At 58.6% G+C, this 19585-nt stretch overlaps 1 protein-coding gene across 3 annotated transcripts in view; it reads right to left on the bottom strand.

Moving 5' to 3' along the window:
* Positions 1 to 796: 796 nt before the first annotated feature.
* TNFRSF1B (TNF receptor superfamily member 1B) overlaps positions 797 to 19585 on the bottom strand; it is a 33831-nt gene continuing 15042 nt past the window's right edge. The window contains exons 2-11 of one of the 3 annotated variants that reach the window (XM_026519814.4): positions 15946 to 16045; positions 14075 to 14203; positions 13341 to 13490; positions 12727 to 12820; positions 12061 to 12299; positions 11461 to 11538; positions 10820 to 10854; positions 5257 to 5464; positions 2527 to 2841; positions 797 to 2440 (exon numbers count right to left, since the gene is read on the bottom strand). In XM_026519814.4, coding sequence (XP_026375599.1) covers positions 2558 to 2841; positions 5257 to 5464; positions 10820 to 10854; positions 11461 to 11538; positions 12061 to 12299; positions 12727 to 12820; positions 13341 to 13490; positions 14075 to 14203; positions 15946 to 16045 — 1317 coding nt within the window. In that variant the 3' untranslated portion in view covers positions 797 to 2440; positions 2527 to 2557. Of the gene's footprint in view, positions 2842 to 5256; positions 5465 to 10819; positions 10855 to 11460; positions 11539 to 12060; positions 12300 to 12726; positions 12821 to 13340; positions 13491 to 14074; positions 14204 to 15945; positions 16046 to 19585 lie in introns of all 3 variants that reach the window. The other 2 variants (XM_057305320.1, XM_026519815.4) reach the window with 2 other exon arrangements.

Here is a 19585-nt window from a genome sequence, read left to right as displayed (position 1 = left end):
CGGCACCAGGCCTGAGTACTCATTACAGAAACCGTAAGAGCCCCCCGGTCTAAAATACGTACTACGTGGCTCTGTATGGGAAAAGTTTGCCGAGACCTGCTCTAGGGTATGGAGAGGGTAGAGGGCAGGGCTATGGGAGGAGAAGTGGTCCAGGAAATCACCAAGAATGGGGAGGGTAGTGCTGAGGGAGTGACCGTGACCCAGGAAAAAGGGTGAGTGACCCAGGGGCTGGCTTAGTGAATTCAAGGGCCAGGGTCTCTCTCCCCTCCTGGCCTTTACATGAACTTCCTTTGCCAGCAACCTCCTCCCCACCACTCGTTCTGGAAAACTGCTCCTGCCCAGGAGCCCTTCTCCGTACTCCCAGAGCTGGCCCCCACACCTACGCTCCTCTGAGCACACTGTGACGGGCCTCGTAGGTGTCACCAGACTGGAGCCTCTGGGAGGCCAGAATCTCACTCCCCTAAGTGAGGAGGGGGGCAGCATGTGAACAAGCAAATCTGCAGAGACCCCAGTTTACCCCAAGAGCAATGTCACCCCAAGAGCCGATGACGCTGAGTGACAGGGCCTGTGATGAGGGCATAGTCAGAGGCCAGCGGGGTGATTCCGGGCCTGAGGGAGTGGCCAGGTTCTCAGCAAGCGCAGCTGTTTCTGGGGAGCTTCTGGGGTCCAGGCACAGCACGGGCCAGTCAGTCCAGTGGCCAGGACTCCATCTCCCCCTCCACATTGGAGGCAGGCAAGTAGGACCATGGACAAACCCCAGCTCAGACGCAAAGCCAGAGCCAGGAGTCAATGTGTAAAACAAACAAAAGGTTTATTTAGAAGCAGGAATGTTGTCTAAAATATACAGTACAAACACAGCCTGGGAACTGGCCACATCCAGAAAGGGCCCCCTTCCAATCCAGAGCTGCCCTGGGAAAGAGCCCGAGGCCTGAGGTCCCCCCACGTGGTCCACCAGGGGGCAGACACGCTCCATCGCCACCCGGCGTCCAAGGCGGGCAGAGACGCCGGCCAGTCCAGGCAGTGGGATATCCTGACTCCAAGGGAATCCTGATTTCTGGGAAGCTTTTACTTTCTCTTCATGGTAAAGGCTGGACTCTCCTACCCTCCAAAAGTTCAGCTGCCAAGTCCACGTCCAGTGGGATTTTTCCACAAGGGATCCAACCTGGGACCCAACTGGCTTCTCCAGGAGCCCCCTCTACCTTCCAGAATCCAGTCAAGGCCACAGGCGTCCATGCTCTGCAGGACTCTGGGCATGCGTTTGGGGGAGGCGGAATGACTCTTTCATGGAAAAGAATCCTTTGACAAAATTGTGGATTTCAGCTGCCTGAGGCAGGCCATTCAATGCAACCACACAGCTACACAGCCGACGGCACGCAACAGACATACGGACACAAGACTGGCTCTCAGCATCCCACACCCACCTGAGATCACGGCGGGCACGATACCCAAGTGGCCCCGTGGTTTCCCTGGGGCCTGGGACTCCAGGAACAGCGAGGGGGGTTGAGGAGAAGAGGAGCACCGCCTCGGGGGGGGGGCAGAGGGAGGGCCAGGCTGAGGTAGGAGGACGGAGATGGCTGTGGGCCTCAGGCATCTCCAGTTCCTGAAATTCCCTGACAAGAGGTGTGGCCTTGCCCGGCCACCCCAGACACGGAGGGAGGAAGGGCGGGAGCCCTAGGTAAATTGGAGTGAAGGTGAAAAGCAGAGAACAGCAAACTCTGAGTTTGGCTTCATCGTTTTGTTGGCTTGTTTGCCTGCATGGTGTTTCCTGTTGGGGTGTTGTTGTTGCTGTTGTTGTTGTTGTTGTTGTTTAACTGCCCCATGTTAAGTTGGCAGATTTTCGGCTAGAGGTTTGCCATCTTGCCCAAACTACAGTATTCACGCAGGTTGCTTGGCTGGGCCCTCTGGGGGTCTGATTTTCCCACCATTGTGCAAGAGGTGAATTTGGCAGGAATGGATCTGGACGGGCTACCAGCTAACGGGGGACCCCTGTCCCCTGCAGGCATTGCCGCCCCCACCCCTGCACAGAACCATCTGATCAATGACACCCCTCCCCCCAGCCCAGCCCCCAATGCGAGCATCCTGTAGTCTCAGCATTCAGGCTCAAGCACTGCCCTTTCTCCACCACCCCTTCTCTGTGGATGACTCACGCCGCCTCCCTCCTCCCCAGCAGGCCCCGCTGGAAGGCAGGACGCTGGGGCCTCCCGGGAAGCCAGAGCTGCTGGGTAGAGCCCAGCAATAAAAAAACAAAATAAGGGCTCCAGAAGCCCAACTTGCAGGAGCAGCTGGGGGGCAGCTCTCAGAGCAGCAGGGGTGGCTCCAGGCTGGCCAGCACGTCCATGTCCAGCTAGCCTTCAGAGAAGGACGCACACTGTGATGGGAGCGGTTTTCCACAATTCTTCCTGCCTCGTCCTTCTGCCAGCAGATGAGAGGAAGGCTGAGGCTGTGGGGGCCATGAAAGGAATTTGGCTCAGAAAGGGCCAGAGTCCTGCAGGGTGGGGGGCCTAGAAGGACCAGCGAACAGCCCACCTCGGCTGAGACACGACTCACGCCAGTCTGGCTAACTGGACTTCATCCCAGCGTCAGGCACACCAAGGGGCAGGGGCTTGTCCTCCGGGTTCTCAAGCCGAGTCTCTGGAGCCCCTGACTGGGACTGAAAAGGGCATTCTTCCTTGGAGAAGGGGACCTGGTCGTCATCTGGGGAGCCGGAGGGGCTGGCATCCACGTCCCCCGTCGTGTAGCTGGCTTGGGAGGCGCACTGAGAGCCATGGTCGGAACCGCTGCACACATTTACGATGCAGGTGACGTTGACCTGGGTCCCGTGGCCACCTGACGAAGGCTCTGCTGAACAGAAGATGGGGGAGGGCGGTCAGTGGGGGGTCCTGGAGTGGAGGAGGTCTTCCCAGCCTCTCTGCTGCCCAAGAGAGACATTAAGTCAAAAGGGTCAAGAAGAGCGCCGGGCCCAGAGCCTAGAGGCCACGGTTCTAGCCCAGCTCTGCTGTGTAACCTCGGACAAGTTACTGAACCTTCATGTGTCTGTTTCCAGTTTCCTCATCTGTCAAATAACTCCCAGCTCAACTCACCCCACAGACAGGAGGAGCCAGTTACATAAAGCAGGTGACGGTTCTCGGAGAACAAAACACTCCCCACAAAGAATCAGAGAAGTGAGCAGGGACAGGAAGAATACGTTACCCAACACTGGTCAAGCAACCAGGAGGAGTTCCCTTCCCGTAACGGCAGGAAGCCTCGGCAGTCCCGGCCAGAACAACCAGGAAAAGGCCGGACTCCTCCATCAGCGGCCCCTTATCTGCTGGGCCCCCAGTCAACATCAAAGGGTTTGGAAATTGCTCCCTTACAGAGATGAAACATTGACCGTGGCACTGTCTTCATTCACAGCGTGGGGCTGCCTCAGTGATTTTATAAATCTGGGATTCCAGAATGGGGTGGGTGGTGGTTTGTCCTCATCACCGAGGCCAGGATGCCTGGAGCAGGTTCATGCCTACATTCCCGCCCGGCCCCGTGGGCACCTGCGTTCGCGAACTAGTGGGTGAGGGACCGAATGCTGCATGAACCGAGGAGCTAAGTGTAAGGGGCTAGATGCAGACTAGCCCCCCTAAGAGGGAGAGCTGCTCCTGCTGTCACTGCGGGGACTTGCCAGGTACCCAAACACACGTGGTGTCGGGTGCACGGGGAGGGCTCCAAGGGAGCCTGAAAGCAGGAGGGGGGCCAGCAAGCTGCTCTGCTCAGAACAGCCCCAAAGAGGCCGAGGGAGGGAGAGGTGAACTCATGGGGCTCCACGGCACCCAAATGTCACTCAGTCACTGTGGCCTTTGCACATGGGGAATGAGACACCACAGGGGCGGATGGGGGACCACGAGAGGGCACAGCGACATGTTCCCACAGTAGAGGGAGGTATTGGGGTGGGAGGAGAGAGGGAGAGAGCAGAGCTGACACCAGAGAGTGGAGTGGGGCAGAGAGCAGGGGCGGAGGGTACAAGAGGTGGGCAGCCATGGTCAAGAGTCCATGTCTGGGCCAAGGAGGAAGCTGCACCAGGATGACTGTGGAAGAGATGTGGCTAGGAAATCAGAAAGATAAATCCCAGAGACGGACAAAGACCAAGAGTTGATATTCAGAGCTCCGTTCACTCATTCAACGAAGGTTTAGGACCACGGGCTACGTCCCTTCCTGGGGGAGCTCTCAGGCTGGGGTGGGGGCACCGACAAGACATCAGAATGATGAGGGTGGGCTATGGCGGGGGACACAGAGGTGGGGCACCTCAGTGCAGGCGGCAGTCGGGGAGGGAGCAGTCCCAGAAACAGGTGACGAGTAGGAAAAGATATTGCAACCCTGCCAAGGAGAGGCCATGCTCATCTCCAGAAGAGGAAACTGAGGCTCAGCAGGGTTAAGGAGCCTGCCACTACAGAATCCACCCAAGAGAGCCCCAGGGTTTCTGGGGAGGGACCCCGGCAGGGCCTCCCTCCACTATGGGCACTGAAGCTTCTCACCACAGGGGACCCCCGCCACAGCCCAGGCCCAGGGCAAAACGCATTCTGTGTAAATGGGGCCTTGGCTTCTCCAGAACCCACGAGGTCCCCACAATCCTGATGCCTCAGGCCCAAAGGGACCGGGCAATGGGCCACAGTGAGTGGAGCCCTGAAGACACCCATTTATTCATCCAGCTTTCCACCCCGCAGCTCTGGAACCTGAGAGCCCAGGGGGTATTCCTGGCTTTTCCGTTTACTAGCTGTGTGCCCTTGAACAAACTCTTCAACTTCTCTGGGCCTCAGTATCCTCATCTGCAAAATACGATAATATTTAATATTATACAATAATTTATATAATATACCACAAACATTATATAATATGTAACAATGTGACACTATAATAATATTATATATTTATATATTATGACATACACGGTAACTCCCTTCTTGGACACTGGGGACTCGAAGGACAAGCTGGGATCGTCTAGAAGGAAGGGTGTTCCTGGGGAAAGAACCCACATGGGCAAAGGTAGGCAGGATTTGGTGGGTTCGGAGAAATGAACGAGGTTAGTGGCTCCGCGTTGCACGTGGAGGGTAGTAGGGAGAGGAGGCTGGCAGGCGAGCCAAGGCTAGTCACACAGTCGTTCTGATGCCCTGCTAGGAACTCGGGCCTTGCCCTGCACGGGAGGCCTCGGAGGAGCCGGCTAAGACAGAAACCAGGAAGGAACAGAAAGCGGGGGGAAGGAAGGAAGCCAGATGGGCTCCCGCCTCTCACCTGAGCTGCTGGAGCTGGCCCGGGCCTCCCCGGACCCACCGGCCTTCTCTGCACCCGGTGCTGGCGGCTGGGTCCCGGCGGGCGCCCTCCTGTCCGCGGCGCTGGCTGAGCTCTCCAGGGAGCTGCTGCTGGAGCTGGGGGCTGTGGTCAGCAGGTGCTGCTGCTCGGGGCCTGGGGCGCCTCGGGCCTTATCAGCAGGCAGGTGAGGCTAGAGGGGCAGGAGAGGAGGGAGGGCGGTCAGCCGGTCAGCCGGCTCCTCTTTCCACTTGCTTCCATCGCGCTCCTGCCCCCGCGTGCACGTTCTCCCCACACAAGGGGCTTTCAGGACAGGAGAATTCTGCGTGGTCTCTGTGAGACCAGGCATCTGGCTGGCCTACTGGAGTGTGAGCCCTGAGAGGGTGGGGGCCGTGTGGTCCTGTTCACCAAATTGTCCTAGAGGTGGGGCAGGCCTTTCATCCTCGTTTTGCATCAGGAAACAGAGGCCCGGAGAAGGAGAGGGACTTTCCTAAGGTCACTTCATCAGCACAGGGTGATGTGGCTCAGCCTAGCAGCTGAGAGCATAGACTCTGGACCCACAGGACCACGTGGGTACAAATCATGACTCCATCACTTACTTAGCTGTGTGACCTTGGACAAGTTACCTGACCTTTCTGTGCCTCCTTTCTTTCCTATATTGGGGGAGTATTAAGAACCTCCCTCCTGGGGTTGTTGTAAAGATCAAATGGCTGAATATTCGTCACGTGTCCCGAACAATGCCTGTTCCGCAGTAAGCTCTCTGCACGGGTTTGTTACACAAGGGGGTGGGCACGCGACCACCACGAGCCAGATCTGGCCTGCGACTGTTTTTGTACATACAGGCTGCGAGCCAAGAAGGGTTTTGACATTTTTTAAATGGTTGGGGGAAAAAAATGTTTAAATACCATTTTGTGACTTGCAAAATGGTATGAAGTGTGTTAGTGTCCAGACATGGCCACTCGCACCGGCTGACGTCTGTGGCTGCTTTCCTGCCCCAGCGCCAGGCTTGGAGAGACCTTGACAGAGACCGTATGATCCAGAAAGCCTGAAATATTGACTGCCTGGCCCTTCCTTCATTGACAATGTTTGCTGGCCCTTGCGTTTGAGCAATCAGTGCAGTGTAGACAGCCCTTGTTTAGGACCCTCAGCCGTGGGGTGCCGGCACCCCTTTCCAGATTCCACTGCCCAAGCCTGCTCTGCGACTATTCCTCATATCGTCTCCCCATAAAAGAACACGAATAACACCAACGATAAGAAAATATTAGCCAATATTTGAGTGCCATCCAGTGCCGAGGGGCGGAAGTCCTTCCAAGACACGGTACGGATACTTCTAACAGCCCAGTGTTTGCAGAGGTGGGACCCGAGGCCCAGACAGCTTGAGTTATTGGCCCAACGTCACACAGTCAGGACATGGTACGGGTGGGCTAAAACCCATGACCCGTTTCCTACATGTCTGGGTTTTCAGCTCTGGAGGCTCAAGACAAGGAGGTGCCAAGTTCCGGGCCCCCTTGCTGGGGAGCACGTGGGAATTCCATCAGAGCCTGTGGCCCGTCCACACCAACTGAACAGGCACACAGCCCTTGCCTTGGGTCTGCGTGATTGCCGGATCCCAGAGAGAAAGGAGACAGAAGGGCCCACGTTCTCATTTACTGCCCTTGGCCTCTGGCCTGTGCTGAGCGTGAGGGTCCCGGCTGGGATGGCAGCCAAGGCAAATGAAGGGCTGGGGGGATGCGGCCCAGGACAGAAGGGAGAGGTGAGGGTCAAGGGGTGGGGGCATGCAAGCCCCTGCTCCCCAGGAAAGGCCTTGACCCCTTGGCTTTGCTCCGCTCTCCAGGGGCCAACAATTTCAAGGGTGCTCTGGGCAGCCCACCCTCTCTGGCCAATCACTGCAGCCCCCCTGGGGGGCCCAGCCCGGCCCACCATGGCTATGGCTTCTCCCACAAATGAGCCTACCCCAGCCCTCAATTCCCTGCGGCCAGTCCACTGTCATTGGACTGAAGGATCTTTTTTGCAAGCTGTCGCTTGAGGCCACCGAGTCCCAGAGAGGGTGAGTCCCCGGCTCCGTATCACACAGCTGGCCTGGTGTGTGGCGGAGGCACAGCGGACCCAGATCAGTGTCGCAGAGATGCTGCCTTCCCACGGCATCCTGCCTCCCTGGTTTACGGCCCCAGCTTTGGAGGAATGGAAGGCATTTCACATTCTGCTGAACCCTTGCCCAGGTGGTCTGACTTAGGCCATTGGACGGCAGGCCCTCCTACCCCTGCTGCGAGCTTGGACAGGCAGGGGAAGGAGGCACAAGAGGGGGATCCAGAAGTCATTCCTCAAAACACCCAAAGAAGGGGCTTTGGGGGCCAGCATCCTGCTCCTCTCCTCGTGGCTAGGGCTGGGCAGAACAGGAACCCCCAAAGGTCACAGTCCACCTCCTTCCCCCAAAGCCCCAAGTTGCAAAGTTCAGGGAGGCACCGAGTGCGGCAGGTGCATCCTGAGTGCAGCTGCTTGGGCTGGGAGGGGAGCACTGAGAAGGCTCACTCCAAAACACAGGATTCCAGACAGCCAGCCCCCATCACGGCCCAGCCCCCCCAGGGGCAGAAGCAGAGCCACCGCAGAGCCACCAGCTGGGTCCTCCAGATGCCACAGCTTCCTTGTCTGTCTGTGTGAGCGTGTGCTCTTGAGGCTTGCACATCTGTATGTACAGGTGTGGGGATGGGGGGGTGAGAAGTGTGCACACGCACCTGTCTACGGGGGGGGGGGGGACAAGACCAGGGCGGGTGCATATCTGTGAGCGGTGCTGTTAGTGTACGTGCTGGGGCTGGAGAAGAGACGCCCTCCTAGGTTGGTGTCTCAGGCTGCTCTCATTAGCTGTGTGACCTTGGGAAAGTTACTTAACTTCTCTGAGCCCAAATTTCCTAGGCAAGACAATTGGGGCAATAATCATACTGCCTGGGTCGGAGCGTGGCTGTGAGACTAAATGCTCAGAACTGTGCCTGGCACACACTCAGCGCCTCACAATCGTTCACTCTCCTTGTGAGACACGAGCCCATGCCGGAGGGCGTCGGCGGGAGTGACAGTGGGCGAGTTCCCATGCATAGCCCAGCTAGGCTCCCTCCTGGCAGGCACAGCCACTGCCCGCAGGCTGAGGAAGAGTGGGGCACGGGCTCAGCGTGGGGCCGGGGTGGGAGCCGGGGCACTGGAGGGCCCCGGGGAGGAGGCCCAACCTGTGGGGACAGGCCCTGCTGCGGGCCGAATGTCTACCGTGGCGGAACAGCATGGGGGGAGCGGGGAAGGGCAAAGCCTGCGGATTCCCACCGAGCTTCCAAGCTGGACTCGGCCACTCACCCAGGGGTCTAACCTTCCCTGGGTCACTGACCCTCCCTGAGTCTGTCTCCTGCTCTGTAACATGGAATCGGCCGTAGTGCTTCCCTCGCGGGGCTGTGTGAGGATTCGGTGGCCGGGTGCAGGCGAGAGGCCTGGCGTGGGTGGCTCCGGGCCTCTTCCCAGCCACCAGTGAGTAAGCTCTCGGGAGCTTGAAACCAGCCTTGGGGGGAATGTTTATATGGTGTGAACAAACACCACAAATCAGAGTCTGGGTGGTTTGTTTTTTGTTTTTTGTTTTTGAGCTGCCCAGAGAGCCAGTTACCAGCACACCACGGGGCTCTCTGCTGAACCGCACTCAAAGAACAATCGAGTTACACTCAGTGAACAGAAACTCAGTGAAGGGAAAGGAGAAGTGGAGGCCACTGGGCCACGCCCAAGACACCTCCGGGGCGCAAGTGTTGGGAAACACTTGGTCGGGACAGACACTGCGGGAGCGAGGAGGCTGGGTAGAGCCTGGGGGTGCACCTGCTCTGCACCCCACGAGGCACCAGCTGTGAGCACCCCTGAACTGAAGCCAAAAGATAGGAGGGCGTGGCATTTGTACCCTGGGGGAATGGGAAACAGTTCGCACTTGCAAGCGGGTCCGTTTGTCTAACGCAACACTGCAGGACAGGTGGGCCACGAGTCCAGAGACAGTGCTGTGTGACCTTGGGCAAATCACGGTCCCTCTCTGCACCTCTCTTCCTGCCAGCCACATCAGGAGCTGAGATCAGTCTCAGGTCCCTACCAAGTCCAACTCCCTGTGTAAACCTTGGGCACTGGGCCACCAAGGGCTGAGCTTCTTCCTAGCACGGTAGTTCTCGGTCAGGGGCGATTCTGGCCTCCAGGGGACATTCCGCGATATCTGGAGATATTTTTGGTTGTCACTCCCGAGAAACGATGCTAGCGGCATCTCATGGGGAGAGGCCAGGGGTATGACTGAGCAGCCCACAGTGCACAGGACAGCCCCCCTCCCCTCCAGGGACAAAGAATGATATGACCCCAGATATCAAAATTGCTACAGTTGAGAAACCTTGCCCGAGCAGGATTGGGGACATGGAGGGAGTTCCTCAGACTCTATTTCCTCATCTGTAAAGTGGGTAAAAATTCTGCCCTTCCAACCAGGTAGAGGTTAGAGCAGACACGATGTACTGGTTCCTCCAGCACCCATTCCCAAGCCCTGCCCTCCTCTCCTCCACCACAGAGGCTGGAAAAGCAGCCAGGGGTGGTCCCATGACACGGCTCTGGCCCATGAGACCAGAGAAGAAGCCCACCCAGGGCTTCAGGGACAGTGTCTGACTTGCTGGCAAAGGCACCAGCGCCGGCCTGGCCACGTTCCCCTCTTCTTTCTGCCTCAAACCTGGAGCTCCCCTACAGAGTGGGCCCCGCGATCTTGCGAGGTAAGGCCACAGGCAAGAGAACAGAAGCCGACAGGCGGAAGGGGACAGAGCCTGGGGTCCTGCTGGCCTCACAGAAGGATGTAACTGAACAGTTCCAGCACCTGGCAGCCCCTCGACAACCTGGGACATGAGAAAAAGAAAGCCCCTCTGCTTTAAGTCACTGGCAACCAAATGCCTGACGAGCTGCCACGCCAGTGTTCTAGCATGAGGCCCTCCCAGACCCCGCTTTATAAAACGAGACCAAAGGTGGGCTGCTTCGGTCAAAGCAGAGAGCAGGACGCGGCACCCAAACCCCCAGGCTCCCTCTCAAGCCCGGAGACGACCCCCTCCCAGGCCCTCTTGGGAACACCAGGGTACCCCCCGCACGGCTCCATGAGGAAGTGCTCTGTGAGGCCTCAGGGAGACACCGAGAACGGTGGCCACTGAGTGACCAGCACAGCCCTCACGCGGGGCTAAGCCACACCGTCTCCTTCTAATGGTGAGGAGACAAGCGTCGTGAGTCATTTCACATCTGCCCAGCATCACAACAGGGGTCCGTGACCAGGTGCGTGACACCGACACCACGGACCCCCTGCTCTTTGCTGGGGCACTTCACACTCGCATTCTCGTTTAGCCCAGGGAGGGCTGCCTAACCACCAAGGATAGACTGGCTGGCCTTTCCTCAGCCCCGCAGGGCTGCACACTGCCTCACATGGGACGGACCAACCTTCACCATCCACGACTTCCCGTGGGAACACCACGGCCCACCAAGGAAGGAGACCGGGGGAGGAGGGGGGAGGCAGAGGGACACTTACCACTTTGGCTTCTCCTTGTAGGCAGAAGGGCTTCTCTGCGAAGAAGAGAGAGGGGACAGACAAGTCAGGGAGAGTGGCTTCCTCAGGCCACACCTGCTCGAACGAAGAGGGGAGCACGGGGCCCAAGCAGAACCATTCAGAGTAGGGCCCGCCCTGGGCGGCAACAATCACCCACCAGACGAGGTACACGGGAGCCCCCGTTCCCAGCTCCCTAGCTGGCGCAACCCTGTCCCATTCCCTTCCACCATGCTCACCTGTTCACCAGCACCCCCCTCTCTGCTCACTCCATGCCCTCTCCTTAGCTTGCCTTCTCTGTCCTGCACACGTCCACCCACGGACATCTGACTCAGCTCCGAAGCCACTGTTCCAGAAGGCCTGGGGAAATCCCCCAGGATTTCCAGACAAGAATCCCAGACTGCCACCCCCTTGGAATGCTCTGATGGCATCTTGCCTCCTAGTAGGTAAACTAGGGGCAAGGCCTTCTGCCCCCCGCTCTGAGCTCCCACGGAACAGGGACTGCCAGTAGCTAGCTCCGTCTGACCCACAAGGCTATGCCCAGTGCTAGACTCATAGGAGGAGCCCTAGAAAAGCTTCCAGAGCAAATGGATGAATGCACGAAAGAGGAAGGAATGAAAACTTACTCTTTTTTTGGGTCATGATGACACAGTTAACCAGCCCTATTATCAGCAGACCCAAGGCTGTCACACCTACAATCAGTCCTAGAAGGAAAAAGAGAAGCTCAAAGCAGCTGCAGAAAGCAAACTCAAACGTACCAGGGGCCAGGCAGCCAAGTCCGTGACCAAAGATGCCTGGATTGCCATGGGAGGGGCAAGCTCAGTCCAGAGGCTCTCAAATTCAATTACAAGACCAACAAGCCAAAAACTACGTACCAAACAAAACATGTCTGTCGGCCACATTCAGCCCCCGGGTGACCACTTTGAGATCTGTGGCCTGATGGGAGTCCTAACCCCAGAAGGGAAACCCATGAGGTGACCTGCCCAGCGCACCGGCTAATGAGTTCATCAGAAACGGCAACCAGGAGACCATCTCCCCTTGCAGATAAAACGCTGACCCCACCACTCCCACCCAGCAGTTCTTAATGACAGTGCCAGGTAGGTCATGGCAGAAGACAGGCAGACACCACCTGCCTCCCAGGACAGGGGACAGGGTCCAGCCCACAGCAGGTGCTCAGTAAGGCTCTGAGATAGTAGAGAGGCTGAACGAGCCCTCCTGGGACTTACCAATCGGAAGAGAGATGTCGCCTGTGCTGAGCCCTTCAGTGGGGGGGCTTGGAACCATGGGGAACAGAACGGAGGTGCTAGGAGCCATGCTGGGCCCTGGAGTTGGCTCCCCACGCTGCGATTGCGTGGGCCCTGGCTGGGACGTGGAGGCTGGGCGTGGGGCCATTCCCAGGGTGGGGGACACAGAGGTGCAGACTGCATCCACGCTGGCGTTGCCAGGGACGGCCACCGAGCTACAGCTGGGGGAGGGGGAGGTTTGGTCAGGGGACGACAGAGGCCAGAAGGGCTCGGCGTGGCCGGGCTCACTCATGGGAGCCAGGCCAGCAGGCAGGGAGTCCCAGCAGCCACGATGCGGGAGAGAGCACTTGTGCCACACCCGCCCTCAAGACCACCCCTTTCTGTGCCCACCCCTTCCACTCCCCATGCCCCCCGACCCAGTGCTGACTTCCAGGGCAAGGCAACTATACACCTGCTGGCTGTCCTGGGACCCACCCGCCCGCGTACTATGGGATAGGGCCATCCTGGTGGTGAATAAGGCTCCCAAGGCAGTGGATTGGGGGGGTGGGGCTTCACGTCCCGTGGCATGGCCGCTCTGTGCTCTAGACCAACAGTCACCCAGGGACCGCCCTCCCTGCTCCTCCAGAACCGAACCGCTCAGCCACTCACGTCCGATGGGGCCTGCAAGGGTCTGTGGATGACGTCGTATTGGAGAACGTCCCTGGGGCACAGGGAGCGCACACCACATCTGACGTTGCAGTTCCTTCAGGGAAGAATCGGAATCTGTCACCACCTCAAACTCTTAGTAGAACAAGCGGGCTTCAGCACGGGGGGCCTAGGAGAAGTCTGAGGGGCCTACGGACCTCTGTCTGCACCTCTGCCCCTTAAAACACACACGGGAGCACACTTGCACACGTGTGACCGCACACACATACACATGCACGCGCACACACAGACACACGCGCAGCCAGGCACTTTGTACTTGAACCAATTCTCGTGACTTCCTGGTCTCCAGGATCACGTGGGTCCACCTTCTGAGGCACCGATTTTCCAGGATCTTTGGGTTTAATCTGATCCCTCTCTGGACCCCCCAAGGCCTAGCCCACGGTAGGTGCCTGATCCTGCACGCTGGAGGGAAGATTGCGACGGGGAGGGGTGGACAGCTGCGTGGTAGCAAGCACCTGGCCGCCACCGCCCATGTTCCCAGGCCCGGCTGATGGGTTGGCACCCATGAAGGAGAGGCCCACGGGGGTCCCTGAGGACCGCGGGTCCTGGCCGCATACCTGGTTTGGCCACGCCGAAGCCCGGGCGGCACTGGCGCAGTGGTGCGCACAGCCGGCAGCCTTCCTGCCTCTGCAGCGTGCAGTACCAGCCCGGTTTGCAGCTGCAGATCCGGTTCTGCTCCCGAGTGCAGGCTTGAGTCTCCACTTGGTCTACAAGAGCCGGAAGGGCAGCCCAGGATCAGCCCCGCCTCCACCGGCCCCGCCCGCTACGGTCTTGCAGCATCTCCGTGACAGCGCGAGCAAGCACACCTGCTCTCCGAGGCTTGGCTTCCTCAGCTCGAAAATAGGCCTAGTTCTCCCCCTGCTGCCCTTGGCCTGCCTGCCCCATGGGGCTATTGGGGAGCATGTGATGAGACAGGATGAAAATGCCATTGGCAGGGCGCCTGGGTGGCTCGGCCAGTGAAGCACCTGCCTTCCACTCAGGTCACGATCCCGGGGTCCTGGGATCAAGCCCCACGGCGGGGGTCTCTGCTCAGCAGGGAGTCTGCTTCTCCCTCTCCCTCTGTCCCTCCCCTCTGCTTGTTCGCTCTCTCTCAAATAAATAAATCTTTAAAAAAAGAAAGAAAGAAAAGGCCATTGGTCAACAGGGAAGGGCTGTACCCATATAACCTCCTGTTCTGGGGCATGAGGACAACGGGCCTGGGTAATCCTAGCCAGCACTCAGCCGGAGGGGCGGACTGCACAGTGGCCTGGGGAAGGCTCCGGGGCCCAGCCCCCTCTCTGAGCCCACTCACCAGAGCTACAGCGGGAGCCACAGCTCAAGCACTCGGGAACCCAGTTCCAGAGCTGGGTGTAGGTGCTGTCCTCACAGCGGGCACACACGGTATCTGAGGTCTCGGTGCAGAACGACTGTGCATGGAAGCCTGAGAAAGCAAAGGCCAGAGGTCAGTGGCTCGTCCACCACCCCCCAGAGCCCCAGCGTCCCGAGCCTGCGTAGGAAGACTCTTTGAAAGCGTTCCAGGTCCTTCGCCAAGTCATCTCACATCCTGCAGGCCCCAGCTGTCACTCCATCGCCACAGCCCTGATGCTCGTACAATGCCTTTCCCTCTGCTCTTTCCAGATGCCTGGCATTCCACCACTGGAACTGCCTGGTACTAGTCAATCACACTTTAGTGAGAACTGGTTTGCTAGCTCCTTTCTTCTCTATAGTTGGCTAAAATTCTCCACCTGTGGGTATGAACTAGCAGGGCCACAACCACTAGTAGGAATGCAGTCCCTGATTTCCTATCAAGGATGAGGATATGGGACTCTTGTGGGCCAGGAGAGAAGGCATGCCAGGAGATGGGGGAACACCAAAGCAAACCTTTAAGGGGTTTCTCTCTTGAGCCTTGAGCCCTATCCTGCCATACCCACCACTGTGCTAATCCAGTAACTTCTTACAGAGACTGCCAGTTAACAGAGAGTCACTTGGGAGGTCTCTTAAAGTGGCAGCGGGAGATGACAGGTACACGTGTGCCCACCCACACCTCAGGCTAATGGCTCAAGGGCCCTCCGACGGCTTCCTAGCTTCTATAGAACAAAATCTAAACTCTTACTGTGGCCCCTGCTAACTTACTCTCTGTGGGCCACACACTGGCCTCACTGTTCCTCAAGTTCACCAGATAGGCTCCCACCTCAGGGCCTTTGCACCTGCTGTTTCTCCAACCTGGCAGGCCGTTCCCTGTATATTTGTATAACCCACTGCCTCACCTCCTGCATGTCTCTGCCTCACCTCCTGCATGTCTCTGCAAGTGTCGACTCTGCAGAAAGGCCCTCCCTGACCACCCCGTACCAAACAGTGTGTCCTGCTCCATCGGCTTTGCCCTGCCCTGTTTTCTTCACAGCATTTACTCTGATAGGACCACACAACTATTTCCTCTGTTGGCTTCTTTGCCTGTGCCTCTATTAGATGCAAAATCCATGAGGGTGCGGATTTTGTCTGCCCTGCTCTCCGTGGTACTCCCGGTACTTAGGACAGTGCCTGACACTTAGATGATGCTTTACAAATGGTACAGGAAGGCATGTATCCATGAACGAGCAGGTGGAGGACACCAAGAGTTGAGCTACTCAGCTTTCCCAACTGGGGTTAGGCCTCAGGTCCACCAACTGTGAGATGGGTAAGCACACACTGCTTGGGTCATATATGTACTGAGCACCCACTATGTGCCAGGCGCCGTGCCAGGCGCCGGGGATTCCGCAGAGAACAAGCCCACACACAGGAGCACACAGTGGCTGTGGCAAAAGAGGAGCCAGGCCATGACTGTAGGGTGAAAAGTTGCTGCCATGGGGGATGCCTGGGGGCCAGCAGGAGCTCAAAGGAAGGGCCAGATCTGACCAGGCAGTGTGGGCAGGCTTCCTGGAGGAGGGGTCCATCTAAGCTGAGGTCTACGGGAAAAGTAGGAGTTAACCTGGGGAAGGGAGTTGGGAATTATGCCAGCATGAGGGAACAGAATGTGCCAAGACCCTGAGGCAAGAGGCAGCATGGGGCCAACTCATGGAACTAGAAGGAATTCAGTTAGAACTGAGGGCCGTGACCCTACCCGGCTCCGAGCCCCATCCCCACGCTCCCTGCAAGGCGCCAGCCCCCAGGCGTCCAGGAGTCAGGGCCCCAGCGGCTGCCCCTCACCCGGCGGACACATGCTGCAGCACATCTGGGCCCTCTGGTTGAAGTACTCTCTGTGCCCGCATTTGCTTCCAGGCTCCAGGGCATAGGGGAGCAACGCCACCTGGAAGAGGGAAGGGAAGGACAGCCATCAGCACGGCCACGCCTAGATCCTGTCACCCCTAACACCTCAGGATGGGGGTCCTGTGGCCTGCCAGTGTTAGGCCCTCTCCCTCTGGGGCTCTCCCGATGTGCGGACGGCCCCCTTCGAGAGGAAGGTGGACAGGAGAGCCCCCACCTTCTCTTATCGCCTCTTCTCCCTCCCTCACTGCCACACGCTCATGTCTGCAGGTGGTGGCGCCAAGCCAGCTGGCCGGAGAGTGGGGCTAGCTCCTCTAACACGCCAGGGGACAGACGTGGGGACCCAAAGCTGCCCAGAAGGCAGTGGCTTCAGTCACAGAGAACCACGGTGCTCAGCACAAAGCTGCCCTCTGCCTAGGATGCCTCCTGCTCCCTCCTGCACCTGGGAATCACACACCCTTGGTGCTTCCAGCTGAGTGCTGCCTCCTCTGGGAAGCCCTCCCTGACTCCCCCAGCCTGTGTCAGGTTCCTCCTCCTCTGGGCTCTCTCTGAACACTGGATATGCCCCTGCTGACAATCAGCTCATTCTGCTCAAGTGGGGTAGGGGGGTGCCTGTGCACCTGCACACCTGTGCACAAGTACGTGTGCCCCCACATACACACACATGTGCACACATAGACGCACACACCACCAATGTCTGTGACACGGGCAGAAACAACAGCCCCATCATCTCTAGGCCCTCAGACTCCAGCACAGGGCCCACAAGTCGGAGCTCAGTAGACAAAGGCCGGTCGATGACGATAATGACAATGACCATGCCTTGAGCACTATGGGGTGCCAGGTGCTCTACCCAGTGGATACTATCGCCCCCCCCAACTCAGGTCCCCTTGTACCAGCAGGGCGCCCAGCCCCCAGGCACCCTAGGTGTTGCCCAGTACCGGCCCGGCCTCCCTGCAGGACTGACACTACGTATAGTTCACGCTCCAGGGACCCCCCTGGGGGGTCAGGCTGCAAGGAAGTGGGCCTTGGCCTTCCCCCTCCACACACTGCCTGGGAGTCGGGACTGCCAGAGCCTCTGCCGGGCCCCCGAGGAGAGGACGAGTGGCTTGGCGGGCAGCACCACCCCCACCCTGGCTGCACACAGCTCAGGGCCAACAGCTGCAAGTCATGGGGGAGACGAGCCCCGGGGCTGGGGTTCCCTGGGACAGAGCGATCTGTGGCGCTTCCTGCCCGCACTGCCTGATCCACCTGGAACAGCTTCACGCTTCCTCAGATAAAATTCCACATATCTCTTCCGACGGCAGCCTCCCCGTGAAAGCTTCCCAGGTCCATCATCACTCGGACCCAGAATCCCGACCTCCTCCTTCAGGGGCTCCTGGCCCACAGGGCTGTGCCCCCACTAGCTGGGTGCCCTCTGAGCCTGTGGGGTGGGCGTAACTCTGGTATTACCCCAGAGCCTAGCACGTACTGGTGTTCACGTTGTAAGTGTTCAGTAGATGTTCAGGGTTCGCTAATCTAAGCAGCGGGCTTCATGACAATATCATTCGTCAAGGGGGCCAATGCAGCACCACGGCCACGAAGCATAAACAGGGGGTGCATCCGTCACGCTGGCCTGCCCCCTGAAGCCCCCGCTCCATCCCAGGGCCAGTGCCGAAGCCCCTCTAGTGAGGCTGGGGAAGACACAGGTGGCTAGCAAGGGAAGCGGGAACCATTCTGCACAGCACAGAGCTGAAAAAAGTAACCCATTCCCATCTGGACTACCAGCTTGCACGCCCATGGCTGGGCGTGTGCGTGCACACACACGCGTGCACACACACACGCACACGCACCCTCAATCCCAGCCCTTCCTCCTTCCCCGTGTGGTCCTGGAGCGGGCTGGACAAAAGCAAGGCCCCTTATCAGGGCTCCTCACAGGTGGGGGTGAGGCTCACTGTCAGTGTCCAAAACATCTGGGGGGCCTGCACTAATGATGTTACTAATGACTCCCACCCCAACAAACGGGGCAGAAGCTCAGGGAGTGGGCTCAGGAAGCTGTTCGGTTATAAAAAGAAAGAAAGAGAAAGACCCCCGCCCCCATCGCAGGGATTCTGACACTCCGCTGCTGCACCTATCCGATTATCTGGCACCCGTGGACAGAGCAAGATGACCTGGCGGGGGGCACAGAGAGGAGACCCAGAGACCAAAGGCCGGGGCAGCCCCTAAACCAGAGATTCGTACCTTCTGCAGCCCCCTTTACACACACCATTCGACTGTGCACCAACGTGGCGGAGGGCCTGACTGTCCCCCGGGCCCCCGATGGGCCTTCCCTGCAGGCTGCCACTGTGCAGCTTCCCGAAGGGAAGGGGCTGTGGCTCTCCCTCTGGCTGAGCACCCCCAGAGAGCAGCCCCGAGAGCAAGGAGGGCTGCACCTCCTTCTCCCGCAGGGTGGCCGGCACAGGCCTCGGGGACCCAACACAGCACACCGTGGGCTTCATCCCCACCAGGACCCTCGGCAGTAACCAAGGAAGCCCCTCGCTCACGTGGGGCTGAGAAGCCCCGGGCCGGTGCAGCTCCGGGGGCGGGGGGGGGGCAGAGGGAAAGCCGCACCCTGAGGGCAGCTAGGAGGGTACAGCCCTGGGAGGCCAGCCCTGGCTGGGGGGAGGGTTTCCTGTCAGGGTCCAAAAGGCCTGATGGGAAAGGGCCCTGCCCTGGCCAAGTCTGTGCTCTCTCTCCACCCACGGGCCAAGGGTTCCTGGACAAAGGCAGGCAGCAGGACCCCACAGCCCCCAGGCCACTACCCAGAGGCCTCCCCTCCAGGGCCTTTTCCGGTCAGCATCTTGTTATGAACACCCTTCCCTATACTTCCTCCTGCTGCTCAGTGCGATTCCAGACCAGAGGGGCTGGCAGCGGGCAGAGGAGGTCAGCCCTCCCTTGAGCAATCTCCAGGCCTGTTTATCCTCTTGGACAGGGAAAAAAAAAAAAAAAAAAAAAAAAACCAACCACAGCCCTGTCATGGCTTAACAATGAGGAACAGAAAGCCCCTCCACAGAGCAGGACAAAAGGTCACCACTCCCTCTACTGTGGAGCTCCCCAGAGCAGAGGCCCGGCTGACCCACAGTCCAGGGAGCCGGCCTCAGGTCACCCCAGAAGCCACATGGGCCAGGGGTCTCTGGACGGCCCCAGCACAGGGCCAATGGGCTCTGGGGAAACGTGATCTATGGAAGCTTCTAGATCCTTTGGCTGGTGTTGGGGAGGCTCACACCCACATATCACCCACCCACAGGGGAGCTCTGACATTTTAAAATGAGGAAATAAATTGGATAGTACTCAATTTACTCAGCAGTGTGGCAAACCCAATCTTCCAAAATACAAGGTCCCCAGGTGAAAAATCTGGAAATCACTGATGACTCTTAACCACTCATTTAACAGGGGGGCAAGCTGTGACCCAGTGTGGGGATGGGGGACTGGAGAGAAGATGGATGGATAGGTGTATGGGTGAATGGATGGATGGAATCAGTAAATAAGAGAAAGGAAAACAGATGAATGCAAGGAGGCAGGGGGGGGGGAGGGGGGAGGGAGAGTTAAGGGAGAGAGGGAGATAAGG

Source organism: Ursus arctos, unplaced genomic scaffold (assembly GCF_023065955.2).
Source record: "Ursus arctos isolate Adak ecotype North America unplaced genomic scaffold, UrsArc2.0 scaffold_32, whole genome shotgun sequence".
Lineage (NCBI taxonomy): Eukaryota > Metazoa > Chordata > Mammalia > Carnivora > Ursidae > Ursus > Ursus arctos.
The sequence above is the reverse complement of the archived record's forward strand: the minus strand, read 5'-3'. Positions and strand labels throughout refer to the sequence as shown.